The sequence below is a fragment of the Mesocricetus auratus genome, unplaced genomic scaffold, assembly GCF_017639785.1.
Source record: "Mesocricetus auratus isolate SY011 unplaced genomic scaffold, BCM_Maur_2.0 Super-Scaffold_100010, whole genome shotgun sequence".
NCBI lineage: Eukaryota > Metazoa > Chordata > Mammalia > Rodentia > Cricetidae > Mesocricetus > Mesocricetus auratus.
Window position 1 is genome coordinate 84,390,473 of NW_024429194.1, and position 14,267 is coordinate 84,404,739.

The window sequence follows — 14,267 nt, forward strand, 5'->3', positions numbered from 1 at the left end:
CGTCAATCTTAAATGCCACAGAAACGTCCTGAGACAGGACTGAAATTTTCCACTGGATTCAGCAATGAGCAGGCCAGTGCCGGCCACCCAGGGGCAGCTCCATGGGAGAGGGATGGAGCCAGGCTAGTGTTGTGAAGCGCCAAACAGCAAAGGAAGAAATGAACTCAGTGCAAACATGTACTGTTGCCATTTGTGTGGATGAGTGGCTGGAGAGGGACAACGCACAAGGCAGGAGGGCCTGTGAGGAGGCGTTTGAGTGGAGTGACTAGCTAGAACAGAACTCTCACACGGCCCAGCAGTCTCACCTCGGGGAACCTTTTCAAAGGCGGTGAGATCACTGTATGCTCACTGCAGCCAGAGTGTCCCTCCGTGGAGGAACGGATACAGAAATGTGGCTCCTGTACACAATGGAATGCTCTCAGTTTCATCCCCCGAAACAGTCTGGCCGAACCTGAAGGGCAATGTGTGAAACGGGATAGGCCAGGCACCGTAGAATAAACTTAACACATGTGGAGTCTTCCAAAACAGAACTCAAAGCAGAGAGGAGAACGGTGCTCCCTAGGGTGACGTTTCGTCTGGAAACAGGCTCTGATGACCCACTGTCGAGCCTAGAGCCTGGATGAACAACGGTGCAATGCTTGGGGGTTTAAAGGAAGAGATCTGAGATGTCTACAAAACCGTTAGTATGTGAGGTAGTAGGCTTGTTAATTAGCTTCTTTTAACTTCACAATGGATCTCATCATATAGCATAGACATGCACGGTTCTCATGTATTGAGCGTTGCTTGCTTAATAAATGTGGATATGCTGACACGGGGGCAGGGCACCATCATGGGCTGGGAGCAGCTAATACAAGGCTGAAGACAGGAAGGCGTGCTGAATAGAGTGAGTCTTGGCGGCAGGCACGGGACAAGGAGTGGGCTGAGAGCATTGCTCCTGAGGCTGAGGTTGAAGGGAGAGCTGGGTACTGCCCAAGCCCAGCTCAGCTGGTTAGCACGAGGGCATCAGTTTAAAGTCTGTCTTCCCCTGGTGCGGGGCAGAAGATGAACTGCTAAAACGCAAGTGGGAAAGGTCAGGCTGACAGAGGTGCCCAAGACAGAAGTGAGGCCAAAGGATGGGCCTCTCCCGAGGCTCCAGACCACTCCAGACCATGAAGTTACAGCCAGCCATGTGCTTCCTCCAGCTATGCTCAGGCAGAAGTCTGGGTTCAAGGTAATCTACAATGGTTACAAGTCAGGAGGTGCAGAGAGTTGGAGGATACTGTCTTGGGCCTGGAGTCCCATACAAGGGAACCACAGTAGAGGGTGGCCTCATTAGCTTTAACTGTCAAGTTGATACAACCTGGAGTCACCTAAGACGGAGTTGCCTAGATCAGACTGACCTGTGGGCATGTCGGTGGGGCTCTGAATGTTAATTGATGTAGGAGGGCCCTACCCACTGTGGGCAGATAGTCATGGGTTCTGTGAGAAAACCATGTGAGTATGACTCTGCAGTGAGCCTGTAAGCAGTGTTGCTAGCATTGCTCCACAGTTCCTGTTTCCAACGGAGTTCCTTCCTTGACTTCCCTCAGGGATGGACTGTGATGTACAAGTGTAGGCCAAATAGATCATTGCCTCCCCTGTGAAATTAGAGCAGGCTCCCAAGGGAACCTTAAAGGCTCTCAGGTTCACGCCACTAGAGAGAGAACCTGGGGAGGAGCCCTCACAGGGCCGTAATGGTCAAAGCAGCCACCAGCAGCAGAGGGACAGTGACAGTGACCAGGAGAGAAAGAGACACATACTATCTCTTCTGTTCTTTCTCTGTGTTCTAGCGCCACAGGACAGAACACAGGGATAAGAAGAGATCAAACAGCCCTGAGGATGAGTGGGGAAAGGAGGGCGTTAGTTGTGAGGGCCCAGGTGTATGTGGGGATCTGAGAGAGGTCGAACTGCCGAGGTCAGGGCCACGAGGCTGGAGGAGCAAAGTGCCAGTCAGTGGTGCTAGATCCGCCCTGCCTGCCGCGTCTCTCTCAGACTCGCTGCTAGATGTCTTCTGTCTCCCAGCTCTGTCTCCTGCCACCCACTGAGTCATTCACATTTCTTCCAGTTTTGAAAGAATTTTAGATACTATATTTGGGTTTTTTAATGAAATCTGTTTAGTTTAGGTTTATAATCTCTTACTTTTCACTCATCTTTCAGAAAGGTTTTTTTCTTCCTAGCCGGTGTATCTGGTATTTTATTTCCATGTTCAACAATCCCAGTGACTGAAGTCTTTTCTGGCTTTTGCCTCCTCAGCACACAATCTATCTGAAAAGTGATATTTCGTGAATGAAAATATGTAGCGGGTGCTGGAATGAGACAGAATAAGCAAAACATAGATAAGTTACAGAACAGTGCAGCAAGCCATTCAAAAGGAATGTGAGCGGAAAGCTGTAGGAGCAGGGACCATGCAGCATCTCTGTCTAGGGGAAGGGACCGGTTTGCACTGTCTCTGGAAATCAGTAACATGACCCCAGAGGGACATGAGCTCGGCATAACGTTGATGGTCTTAATGGGACTCTTCTTGGCTTATTGTGAATAAACACAGTTATTCTCCGTAAGAAGTAGCATTTCTTCTTCATGAACAATGTAAATAGCATTTAGAGGCTGGTTGCTATGCTGTGGACCTACCTAAGTTTGCTGTTGAAGTAAAAAAAAAAAAGTGAATATTGGTGTGCATGCTTCATTTGAAAAGTGTTGGAGAGCTATCCTTCTGTGTCTTACTTTGCTCCTCTGTGTCTCAGATGCCACCTGCTGAGAACCAGTGGGCACAGGCCTTGCACCATGATCACTGCCAGGCAGAGCCGTGGCAAGAACTCTGTGGTTCATTGCTTTGGTTGGCTCCTAATGACAGCTCTCTGCACCTGGTAGTGAGACCCTTGGGTCAGGCACAGTTAAGATATATTGTAGTTTGAAATATTTTAATTCTGGTTGGAGTTAAACCCCTCACCTGATTTGGCTTAACTTTGCACTCCTGTGGAGTCAGAGTTTGCTTGTCATTATATGTCTGCAGGTCACTACCTTAGGCCTTTGTGCACCTGCTTATCTCACAGAGCCCAGGTGTGCTTGCGGCGCAGGGTGACCTTTAAATGGCAGATACCAGCTTCCATTTCACCAGAGCCATAGAGACATAGATGCTGAGATGGGCAGCGGTGATCGCCAGCCTCACAAAGGCTTTGCATCCTCCCTTTCCAGAGCTGAAGTCTAGTGGAGGGAAGTGGGACTTTTGGTACAGTGGAACTTAGCTAAGACATAAAACTGAGTAACAAGTGCTCTGTGCCCATTTTGTAATCCATCACTGACAGCAATCCGTTTTCATGGTGTGAACACTGTTAGCTGCTCTACTCGAAGATGTTTCTTCAAAGTCCTTTTCTGTGTCCCTCCTTCTGTCCTCCTGGTAGAATGGAGCTTCTATGCCAACTCATGCTGAAAGAAGAAGTCCATGTTTGTGAATGTTGGACTACAGTTTTGAATGTGATTCTCCCTTCATACTTGGTTATAGTTGCAGCATAGCTGAATGTGATCATGCAACTATTCCACACTTAGCGCAGACCCTAAGGAACTATTCAGATTTATAATTATGTGGGATTTTGTACATGTACCACAAGAAAAAAACTGATTTTTTGTGTGTTGTGCATATGATTTAAAAATTTTTTACATCCAATATCCATTTTAGGTTAATGGCCTGCCTTTTTTAAACCAATATATTAGTAAGCAATTTAAATCATTCCCTTGTTAATAATTTGTAACCATGGCCTCTTAGCAAAATGACCTCATTATAATCTTCACATCCTTATTTCCTCTGATTAACTTAATTACTCAAAGAGAAAAAAAATCCTTCAGTTTCGCCTTTTTAAACTACAGAAAGCCGTATCTTGGCATCCATCTTCAGTCATGTCTGCCAGCTTTCTCTTTTGTAGCTGTAATTGGATCCTATGCGTCAGACCATCAAGAGAATGGGGCACAGTGCCGACTCTGCTGGACTAGAAGCCCAATATTAGATTTATAATAACAAATACATAATAACACCCAATGATTATAGTCTCTAGAACAAGCCCACAGAATTGCTGAAAAAATGAAAAAGAGGAGTCACGTGGGGTATTCCTGTGTGTCGTCAAAGTTGCTTCACCCCGAACCAAACTGAAGTCTGTCAGTGTGATCTTACCCTTGTGAACTAGCCAGACCACGCCTGACCCACTGAGCAGGTGGGTCTCTTTGGCATGGAGGTTACTTGCTGTTTTCAGGCTTTAGGCATGTTCATGTTGATCTGTGTGGAAATCGCAGCCTGGTTTCTTCCACAGAGAACATGCTGCTTCCTGGAGGATAACTCTCAAGCCTAGGACGGCCCGCCTCCCAGGGTCCCATTTTTGTATTAATCATGTATATTGGCAGGTGACTAAGGCGAGCTGGAGCCGGCTCATGATTTAATACTGAGCCTCCTATTGAGTAGTTGGCTGGATGGATGCTGAAGAGAAAGCTCTGACATTCAGGTTTAAATTGAAAAAAAAATGAGAAGCCAGATAAAGCCAGCCAACCAAATTAATTCACCCAGAACTCCTCCCTGCTCTTTCAGTGGAATTCACAGAAATTGTCTCCTGGAAAAGGTTGGGAAGCCTTCTGGAACAATCACATTGGTGTTTGCAGTGTGTGCATTCACGTATTTGTGTTTAAATATAGAAAGATGCCCCACTGATATACTTTATCAAAGCACTCACATTCCTGAGAGCTTTAGAAAAGCGTCCACGAATGCTGTCCATTCTTCATGTGTTCAGCCACCCTCTTCCCCGAAATCTGCTTCCCAGGAAATGATGCACAGGCACACAGACATATGGACCAGCTTGACCCTGCTCACGTGCCCTGCATCTCACAGACAGACAAAGTGGTCCTGAGGCAAGACTGAGTTATGGGCACAGCACACATCCCAGGCACAGAATAGTTAGTGAAGAGCAACCCTATAGGAACAGCTGGGTCTGCCATCCTTCAGTTCCCCAATGCAGAAGACTATTGAATTCACCAGTCTGGCATCTATTCCTCTGCCCTGGAATCCCATGTGATCCCGAATAAGCCCTGGGTCTCTGGGTATCTCAGTGCCTTGTGTCTCAAAGGATTGCATCAGAATATCCTCTCTTCCTTCTCCTGGCTCTACAGATGAATTTGTGACCAGATCATTGGAACAGCAATGACTATCAGACACTCTGCCGGTTTCTTGTGGGTTGAACAGTTCAATAGGGTTTGTGCTCAGCGGGGTGTCACTATACTAGAGCTGACAAGAAATTAGACCAAGTTAGAAACAATACATTTGTTTAGTGCTGTGATCCCTGAGCTTAAGATACTGTTGGACACATCCTCATATTTAATACATGTTTGTCAAATGAATGGATTCATTTGAAATAATGAGATTGGCTAAAGAAAAGTCACTATTCATATGGCATTCATTATGCAATAATGAGTAAGGAAAACAGATTCATTTTAACTTTGAAGGTTAAAATTTTTTTCATCAAGAAATTGGATTGGGCTTGAAGAATAAAATCATCTCTGTCAGAGTCAGAAAGAATCCTACAGGCTGAGGCATGCAGGTGAGCAAAGGCATAGACCCATGTAAGGGGTACCAACCTGGAAGGTGGCAGTCCTTGGCCAGATGTAAGGAGGGGAGAGAATTTAAGGCTAAAGGAACAGCTGGGCCCAGGATTAGTACCAGGAGGGGTATGGACAGGAAAGCATTGCTGGGTCACAGTCACAGGGGCAGCGATGGAGATTCAGCAAGAAAAGCAAATTCATTCACAGCCATAAACTGTGTTAGATAGTTTGAGGACCAGTCCTTCTGGTGGGCTGTGTGGAGTGGACCAAGGGGGCAGACAGAAGATCCAGAGATTGTGGTAGAGGCTTCTAAAATACCCAGGTGCTGGGGAAGTTGGTGGCCATGTCAGCAGAGAAGTAGAGATCAAGGACAGGAGGTCGGAATGGTGACATCTCCCCAAAGGAGCGACAGAACTCAGCAGAGACCAGGTTTAAACCTGTGTGACTGGATTGCAAACGAACCATCCTAGTTCTAGCTGAGTCTAGAAGTAAACGATACTTTATTATAGGTCAGAAAAGTGAAGCGTTGAGGATATACTGCGACATTTCAAGGGAAAGGAGCTGGAGAAGAAGACGAGGTGGCCTGGAGAACAGGAGAGCAGAGTTCCATCAAGGTGCTATAAGGAACAAGCTTCCAAAAGTGTCCCATGATCTCTGTTTCTTTCCTCCCAACTCCTGCCCGATAGTCAAGAGGTCCACAGCCCTGGCTTTTCCCTGGCTTTCTGCTGGAGCACCTCCCCCTCTCTGCCACATACTAAAAACTAGTAACACTGAGTGGCTTGTGCCTGTCCTGCTGATACGACATGGATGCTGGTTCCAGCCTTCTTTCTTTGCTGAGGCTCCATTCCACCTTCCTCCTCTGCTCTGACTTTTTACTGTATTTATGATGCTGGATGTCGCTCCAGAGCCTTTATACAGGCCATAGTAAATAGTAGGTATCAATTAGCCAGCCCTTTCTCTCCCTTCATTGCTCACTCCTTTCTTTCCCCTACTTGTTTCCTTGTTATTTTTCATGATACTCAATATCAAGCACAGAGCTTTCCTTATACTGACAAACACTCGGATGCTGAGCTGAACCCCAGCCCCAGCAGTTGTTGGACTGAGCATTCTATTTTTAAAAACTAGCTTTTATGACTGTCTATACCCATTACTTTTTTTATTTTTCACATACTAATCCCAGTTCCCTCTCTCTCCCCTTCTCCTGTTCCCCCTACCTTCCCCTCACCCCCTTTTGCTCCTCAGAAAGGGTAAGGCCTCCTATGGGGAGTCAATGAAGTCTATTCCAACACCACATTGAGGCAGGACCAATGCCCTTCCTGCTGTGTCTAGGCTGATCAAGGTATCTCTCCATAGGAAATGGGCTCCAAATGCCAGTTCATGCACATTGTCAATGGCCCCACCAACTGCCCAAGCCGCCTACTGTCACCTACATTCAGGGGGTCTAGGTCAGTCCTATGCAGGCCCCCCAGCTGTCAATCCAGAGTCAGTGAGTTCCCACTAGCTCAGGTTAGCTGTCTCTGTGAGTTTTCCCACCCCGGTCTTGACCCCTTTGGGATTGATCATTCTTGATTTTAGGTTTCAAATACATCATGCTTTGATGTTCAGGACCAACATATAAAACTGATATCAGGAGGAGGCACATTAAGGGCTTGTTAAATTTAGCAGACACTTGCATTCCTGTCCTATGCAAAAGTATCCTGTAGGCTGTAAGATCAGAGTGCAGGAACTTTGTATATGATTGGTGCTATATTGTATGTAATTAAGTAAAATAATGAGTTTTATCATTTCAGAAAAGCCATGAGTTAGAGTGGAGTGTTATCTATTGGAAATAGCTTCTAGAAGCAATAATTGTTTGAAATGGGTCTTGTGGGGTTGGTGGAATTTAAACCAATGAAGCAGGAGGGTGTTGGCTGGTGATGAAGATGCAGGGATTGGGAGCCCTGGGTCAGCCTGAGAACGCAGCACAGCCTGGCTGTGGGTCATTTCTTGGTCAGTAACAAGTAAGCCCTGGAGAGCCTTCAGAACCCGTGGAGTGCAGAGTTGGTCACTGGCATAGGAGGGGACTCCCACATCCAAACTATAAATAACTAAAGTAGTGATTACAGAGAATTAATTTGGCATATTGCACATAATGGGGTGTGTGTGGAATTGGGCTGACAGCAGAGAAACCCAAAACAGCTCTGTTCTAGAATCTTCAGAATGCTTTCATTTTCTGTTCAAGTAAGCATTTTTCTTTTTAAGATAATGTGCCATGCATTTGAAATCATTTTTCCCAAGCACTCTACCATCTGAGCTGTATCCCCAGCCCTGTCATTGGGACTGGGGATACATGAGTTCAATTCCTGACACAGTTAAAAAAGACTTACCAGTTTTAATAAAAGTCCAAACAACCCGTTTTCAGTTTATTCTCCCTAGACTATCAGGAAACAGGTTGATAAAAATAGAAGGACTTTAGTCTAACTTGTTTTGTTGAATTTTTAATATATTTGTTTATGTATTTTGGTTCTATGAGATAGTGTTTCACGTAGCTCAGACTGGCCTTGAACTCTCCATGTAGAATTTTCCTGCCTCCACCTCCCAGGCAATGGCAGCATTTACATCATAAGCCTCTCATTAAATTCCTCTCATCAGACCCTGTCATCTCATTGAATTCTTAAGCTTGTGTTTAATTTTAAGCTTTTGTACTAAGTATTACCATGTCATCTAGAGTCTTTACCCATGGCAGTACAGATACTTGGGGTGAGTGTTCTTGGGATATTTTCATGGGAAAGCCATTGTCATCCTGGGCTGTCCTATTTTACATATCACTGAATTTTAAAGTGATTTCTTTACATAAAGAGCAAAATATTTTTCTCAAATACAATGTAGAATCAAGGTGAATATTTAACTAAAAATTCCCTTTAAGGAGCACTTTAAAGCAAATATAGCATACATATACATTCTGAAATACCATGAATCTGGTTTTCTACTAAGATATTAGTGATTCTAACAAAGCCTTTCGCCAACTAAATATAACTGGGTCATATGCAAATTAGTAATATTTCAGAGGAGGTTATTTTCATCTACCAATTTTCTGTTTCCTTTTATTGTTAATAAGTTGTTAAACTATGTTAAATTTAGAAAAACTAAAGCATTACCTTCTCTTTGGTTCTTGTGTCTGGATTTTTCCTTCCATTGAAAAGACATTGAGCACATCCTCCAGGACGGGCACTGTTGGGTGATGAGACACAGAGGCAACCCAAGGTGACTGTTACCATCCTGGGACAAGACTTGACTTAATGAGCATTACAGTTGCTCGTCAGGCTCCAGAATTTGGTAGCAGAGGCCGTAGTACAACAAGGCACAGACAGAAGGGCCAGGGCAGGCATTATCGAGAAAGCGGTATTGGGTTTAGTTTTCAGAGATAGAAGCCACCCACATACAGCAGTAGAAAGCTGGGACTCCAGAGACAGAGGCAAGAGAATCCTGAATTCCTGGCCAACCCCAACTACAGAGTGAGACATTGCCTTAAAACCCCAAAATTAAAAGTGAAAAGATATGACGGCTATAAAAAGTGTGATTCCTGGTGGAAAGCAAAATAAATTTCTTCTTTCTCTGTATGTATCTACTCTGTATTTACCTTTTGTTTATGAAAAGAATTAGTCATGATCAGGATCTTACTTCTAAAACAACAGCAAACAAACAAACAAGCCAAAACAAAACTCCCTTGTATCTGACATAACATTCTCACTCAGAAAACACATTTTTGCAAATTCCTATTTAAAGAAAAGCAGTTCAAGGAAGCAGTAGGTGATGGGGAGGAGTGTAGGTATCAGTTACGGCTTTTAGTAGTCCTTTAACATAGCAAACTACCTTTTATGAAAAACTGAAAATCTTAAAACACATAAACCAGAATCAGTAACTGATCTTTAATGATTGGAAGGAGATGGGTAGATTATAGGCATTTCGGGCGCATCAGGATGGACAGGTATTCTGGCACTCAGGAGCCACAAAATACTGAATGTTCCACAGATCAGGTAGAAAGGTATCCTGGAGCTCGGGAGCCAAGGACTACCACAGGCCACAGTAAGCATATCAGCTTACAGCCCTGCCTCAAGAAAAGGCTTCCCCAGTGTATAGCTCTGCTCCAGCAGGAGGAGAGGGTCTTCCAGCTGGGGATGTTTGCCAAGTGTAGCAGTTTTGCTCCAGCAGGAGGTTTCCCTAGCGAAGTTGCTACAGTTCAGCTCTGCTTCCCCAGAGTGAAGAGCCGACAACTCCGCTCTGTCAGGGGAAGGTTTCCCTGGCAAAAGTGTTACAGCCCTGCTCGCTCTGCTCTGCCCAGGGTTGCCTCTGCTCCGCCGCTGCTACAAAAGAAGATCTTCACCCAAAATTCATCCAAGGGGTTTATTGGGAGAGAAGAATCCAGGAAAGTGGCAGAGGACAGCCGGGTAGCACGAACAGCCACAAGCTGAACAGACACAGGGTTTATATAAGGCTTTCATGGTGGGGATTGGTCAGATTTCAATGCTGAGCTCCCATTGGCTAGAGCTCTTGCTCGAGAATTGATTGGTTTTCTGCACAGAGTTAGGATCAGATTTGGCTCTGGTTTTAGGGCCAAAGTATGTTTCTTTGGCTCTGTTCACGGTGTGTTTCTTTGGGTGGCCGATTTTGCCTACATAAATGGTTTCAGAGAAGTTTAGTTTTCTACAGGTTATGGGTGGAGCTTCGGGGGCTGTTGGTCTGTATTTACCTTTTAAATCAGAGTGTGACTGGGTACTATACTTCATTCACAAGTCGTGGTGAGTTACAAGACCTAGAGAAGCTTAGGGCTTTGTTCTTGGTACTTCACTTTGGAAAACAAGCCACACGAGACTTATTAAATTGTTTCGGCTTGCGTTCTTACCTCTAAGAGTTAACTACAGGGATGAAAAACTTACAAAGTAGATTCCAGAGATTGACACTCAAGGCATCTTAACAGTTTTTTTCCCTTTTACACATGAAGCTATATCACAGGACACTTGAGTGACAGGTGATTTGGTCTACTAAGGAATCCAGCTCCATGACTTAATAGTTCGGATCGCTTGCAACAACTGTTCTCCCAACCTGTCGAAACAAGCCTACAGTACAACAGTCTAAGAAGCAAAGAGATATTTTATCTTTCCCTTAGTTTTCATGCTGCACAGATACTTTAAATGTTACCCAAATCCTTCGAACTGTATCATCAGAAGGAATGAAGGAAGCACTGAGCATGTGTTCTCGAGAAGCTTCTTCCATGAGCGATGTGTCACCATCCCCTTCGAGGGGTGACATTTCCCTCAGTTACAGCAGCACTGGTATCACCCAAAGTGGAATGCTCTTCATCATTTCCTAGACCAAGCTTGACCATCCTGTAGATCCTGTTAGCTTGTACCTGGGGATCTTCTAGACTGACCCTTCACAAACTTGTCATTCTTGTCAGCTGCTGCCTTTTGCCTTAAGGTTTCAGAATGGAGTGGTCAGGGTTTATCTCCACGTGTTTCTCTGCTGCTGTGTCACCTATCATTGAGTTGTCTTTGGGGGCCTGAGCTCATGATTCTCTCTGTGTTTGATGTTCACCCGTAAGTACTGTGACAATACCACATTCAGATTTCACCAATCACTTTGACCTTTTCAACCTTTCCCTCTACGACGTCTTTTATAATTTTGTATATGTTTTCAAACTGTCTGTCTCCTCCTGTTTTCCTTTTCTCTTCTGGAAGTTCCAGTCCTTCTTTGGTAGTTGGTACAAAGGTCTTACCCTCAGATTCCTTCAGCTGTGACACGCTGTATTATTGATGGGCTCAGTTGTACAGATCACTTTTAAGTCATGCTGTCAGAAACATTCCACAAAGACTGAGTTAGCTACTTGGGCCTTGATTTCAGCTGCGATAAAAATGGATGTGCTTCTGGTTTTCCTTCGTTCTGATGCAGTAGTCCTTGAAAGAAGTCACCTTGTCCCGAGAAGAAGTGGTGTGGCATCACAACATCTCCGACAGCTTCTTCCAATTTTGAGAGTCTTCATGGACTCTGATCTTTATATTTTTTGAGAACTGCTCATAAAACTTTTTGTAGTTCTCTTCATCTTCTGCCAGTTCGGTGGATAGTTCAAGCATTTCTTGACCTTACTCTTTCTGATAGCTTCCAATTTTTTGCTTTACTGCACCATTTCTTGGGATCCACTGCCCCTCTAATGAAATTCAGAGTCTCCATAGTCTCCATAGCAGTGTCACCCACCGGGACTTCCTTACCACGCTCACTCTTCACCAGTTCTGTCAGGATGTATACACCACTGAAGGTCTCCTTAGCTGGTCATGGGACCTTTTAGTAAATGAGTAGCAGATAATTCAGGCAAGTTCTTGATTGAATATATTAACATTGGTTCTGAATAATTTCTATGTAACCAAATAGGCTTCATTTAGTTTAGTTCTTGTTGGTCCATGAATTCTTCCTTAACCTCCCTCTTCTCGTCACTATCCTTTTCTTCTTCACTGGAAACAGCATCTTCTTTTGACATCGGATCCCTTTTCTTCTCTTTCTTTCTCTTCCTCTCTATCTACTTTTTCTTCAGCCTCATCATCACTGACTTCCGAGAGTAATAGAGTAGCCAGTGAGCTGAGTGTGCTTCCTCACAACTTCCTCCATTCTCCTTCCCTCCAATACTCAGCTTAGTCCTCCTTCAGATGTAAGGTGACCTTTGTTCCCCGGCCCATTGGTTCATTGTGTCAGTTCTCACTGGAATGACGGCCCGCTGAAGACTCCCAGGCATACGACTCATCGTCATGCTTGGTGATCACAGTCACTTTCCCAGCAACCAGATACACAGAGTTAACAGCAACACCAAACTGACCAGTCATAAAGATATCTGCGCCAATCTGCAAGGCCTCCATGAGGGCTTTGGTGCCAGACTGGGCAGTAGTGTCACGGTCAATAATCAAGTCAGCCTTGGCCATTCCAGTTCTAGTATTATCAGTTTGATCTTGTTTGTTGGGAATGAGATTAATGTGCAGCTCCTTCCCAGAATAGTGTATTAGGATCTGTCAAACTCTCATCTCTTATCTTAGCCAGAGCATCTAATGAATTTGAAATGAGGTCCCTCAGAAAGATCTCTTCATTCAAATAGAAAATATTGATGATCCATGTCATTAACTGGAAAACTAAAATTGGTCTTGGGTCTTGGTTTCCTCAGGCATCTTTACTGAGTGACCACACACAAACCTCAACTAGCCAGCCACATCGCAATACTGAGGCAACCAATATAAAGTTCTTAACCTTCATAGTTGTGGGTAAACAGCAGAAGTTCTTCTCCAGCCTTGGAGCTGCTGAGAGCTTGTGTCTGTGTGCACTGTGAAGTGTCATACATGTACTTTGTAATGTGTGCAATCACCTAACAGTGAACTCCACAGGCTCCACACCCTCCTCCCTAGTGAAGTGCCAGAGAACACACACACCCCTTTCACTGTGTTTGACTCTAATTTCAAGAACCCAATCTCTTAAGGAACAATTTCTTCTTTCCATATCCAGGCTAGGATGAGATTCTCTGAGAACAGTCCCTCACATTGAGGGTTGGGATCCAGTCCCATCTAGAAATTCAGTCCAAATATGTGGGTCCAGGCAGTAGTCCCAACCCAGCTTCACCTGAGGTTTTGGTTTCTTACACTGCCTCAGCCCCTTCTGTTCATGATCCCTGACCTGTCCCAGGATCTCCTGGTGCTTTGGTGTATTAGTGGCTATTTAGTGACAAGATGAACCAAAAGTTTTCACTGTAATAACCATCAGAACAGCTCTGCAAAAAAAAATGTGTTGTCCTTCACATTGACAAAAGATTCATTAAAATGATGCTGGCCCTAGGGTACTCCTGAATGTGCCTCCTGGGAGAAGACAGCTTTCATTCTAGGAGAGATTAAGGGTTCCATAAGGATAGAGTGATGCATATTTTGTCTAGTTTATCTTATAAAGGATACAGGTTTGAAGGCACTAAAAATATAGTGGCTCAGAGACAGATCAGTGAGTGGAGGGAGAAATATTTAAAGGGAAGTTATTTGAAATTGTCTGTGCCTTGTGTTTTAGTGCCTCTGAGAGAGGGAGAAGGCAGTCACCAAATGACTAAGGCATCAGTTATAGCTCGAAGGTACTTGAAATAGAATATACCAGCCTAGTAGGAAAGCAAAAGACTAAATAAGAAAGATCCTATTTATTAAAATGGATTTTAAATGGAATGTTTCAGTTTTAATTTGGGCTACTTGCTATTTTACAGATGCTGTGTCTACTCCTTCAGAAAAAAGACCATCAATGCAGACAAATATGAGTTTAGGCAAGAGACTGGAGAAAACCATCACAAATGCTCTCACAGAAAGTCCCCCACAAACGCCTCAGGAAAAGCAGACAGCCACAAAAAGCTTTGAAACACTGACACCTTTGCAGGCATTTAGGCCACCAGGTAAAGACGAGTTCAACAGCCTGGGTTTGAGGATGTCCAAGTCAGCATCCGTGTTCCCCAACCGGTCCTCGGTGGAAACACTGTACGTCTCACCCTCGTTCAAAACTGACACCCCAGAGAAGGAGCCCAGATCCAGTAAGGCCCTCCAGACACCTAAAAAATCCAGACTCTGCTGGATGGAAGATATGAAAGATGTGAGCCTCAAGCCCTTAGCCATGCGGGGTGAGTGTACCCCAAAACA

The 14,267-nt window shown here is 44.5% G+C and overlaps 1 protein-coding gene across 4 annotated transcripts in view; it reads left to right on the top strand.

Annotated features, from left to right (window-relative positions):
• Nucleotides 1–14,267, top strand: part of Enthd1 (ENTH domain containing 1) — a 114,024-nt gene that overhangs the window by 82,598 nt on the left and 17,159 nt on the right. For 2 of the 4 annotated variants that reach the window (XM_040754101.1, XM_040754103.1), the window contains exon 6: nucleotides 13,844–14,248. In XM_040754101.1, coding sequence (XP_040610035.1) covers nucleotides 13,844–14,248 — 405 coding nt within the window. The remainder of the gene's footprint in view (nucleotides 1–13,843; nucleotides 14,249–14,267) is intronic. The other 2 variants (XM_040754104.1, XM_040754105.1) reach the window with 1 other exon arrangement.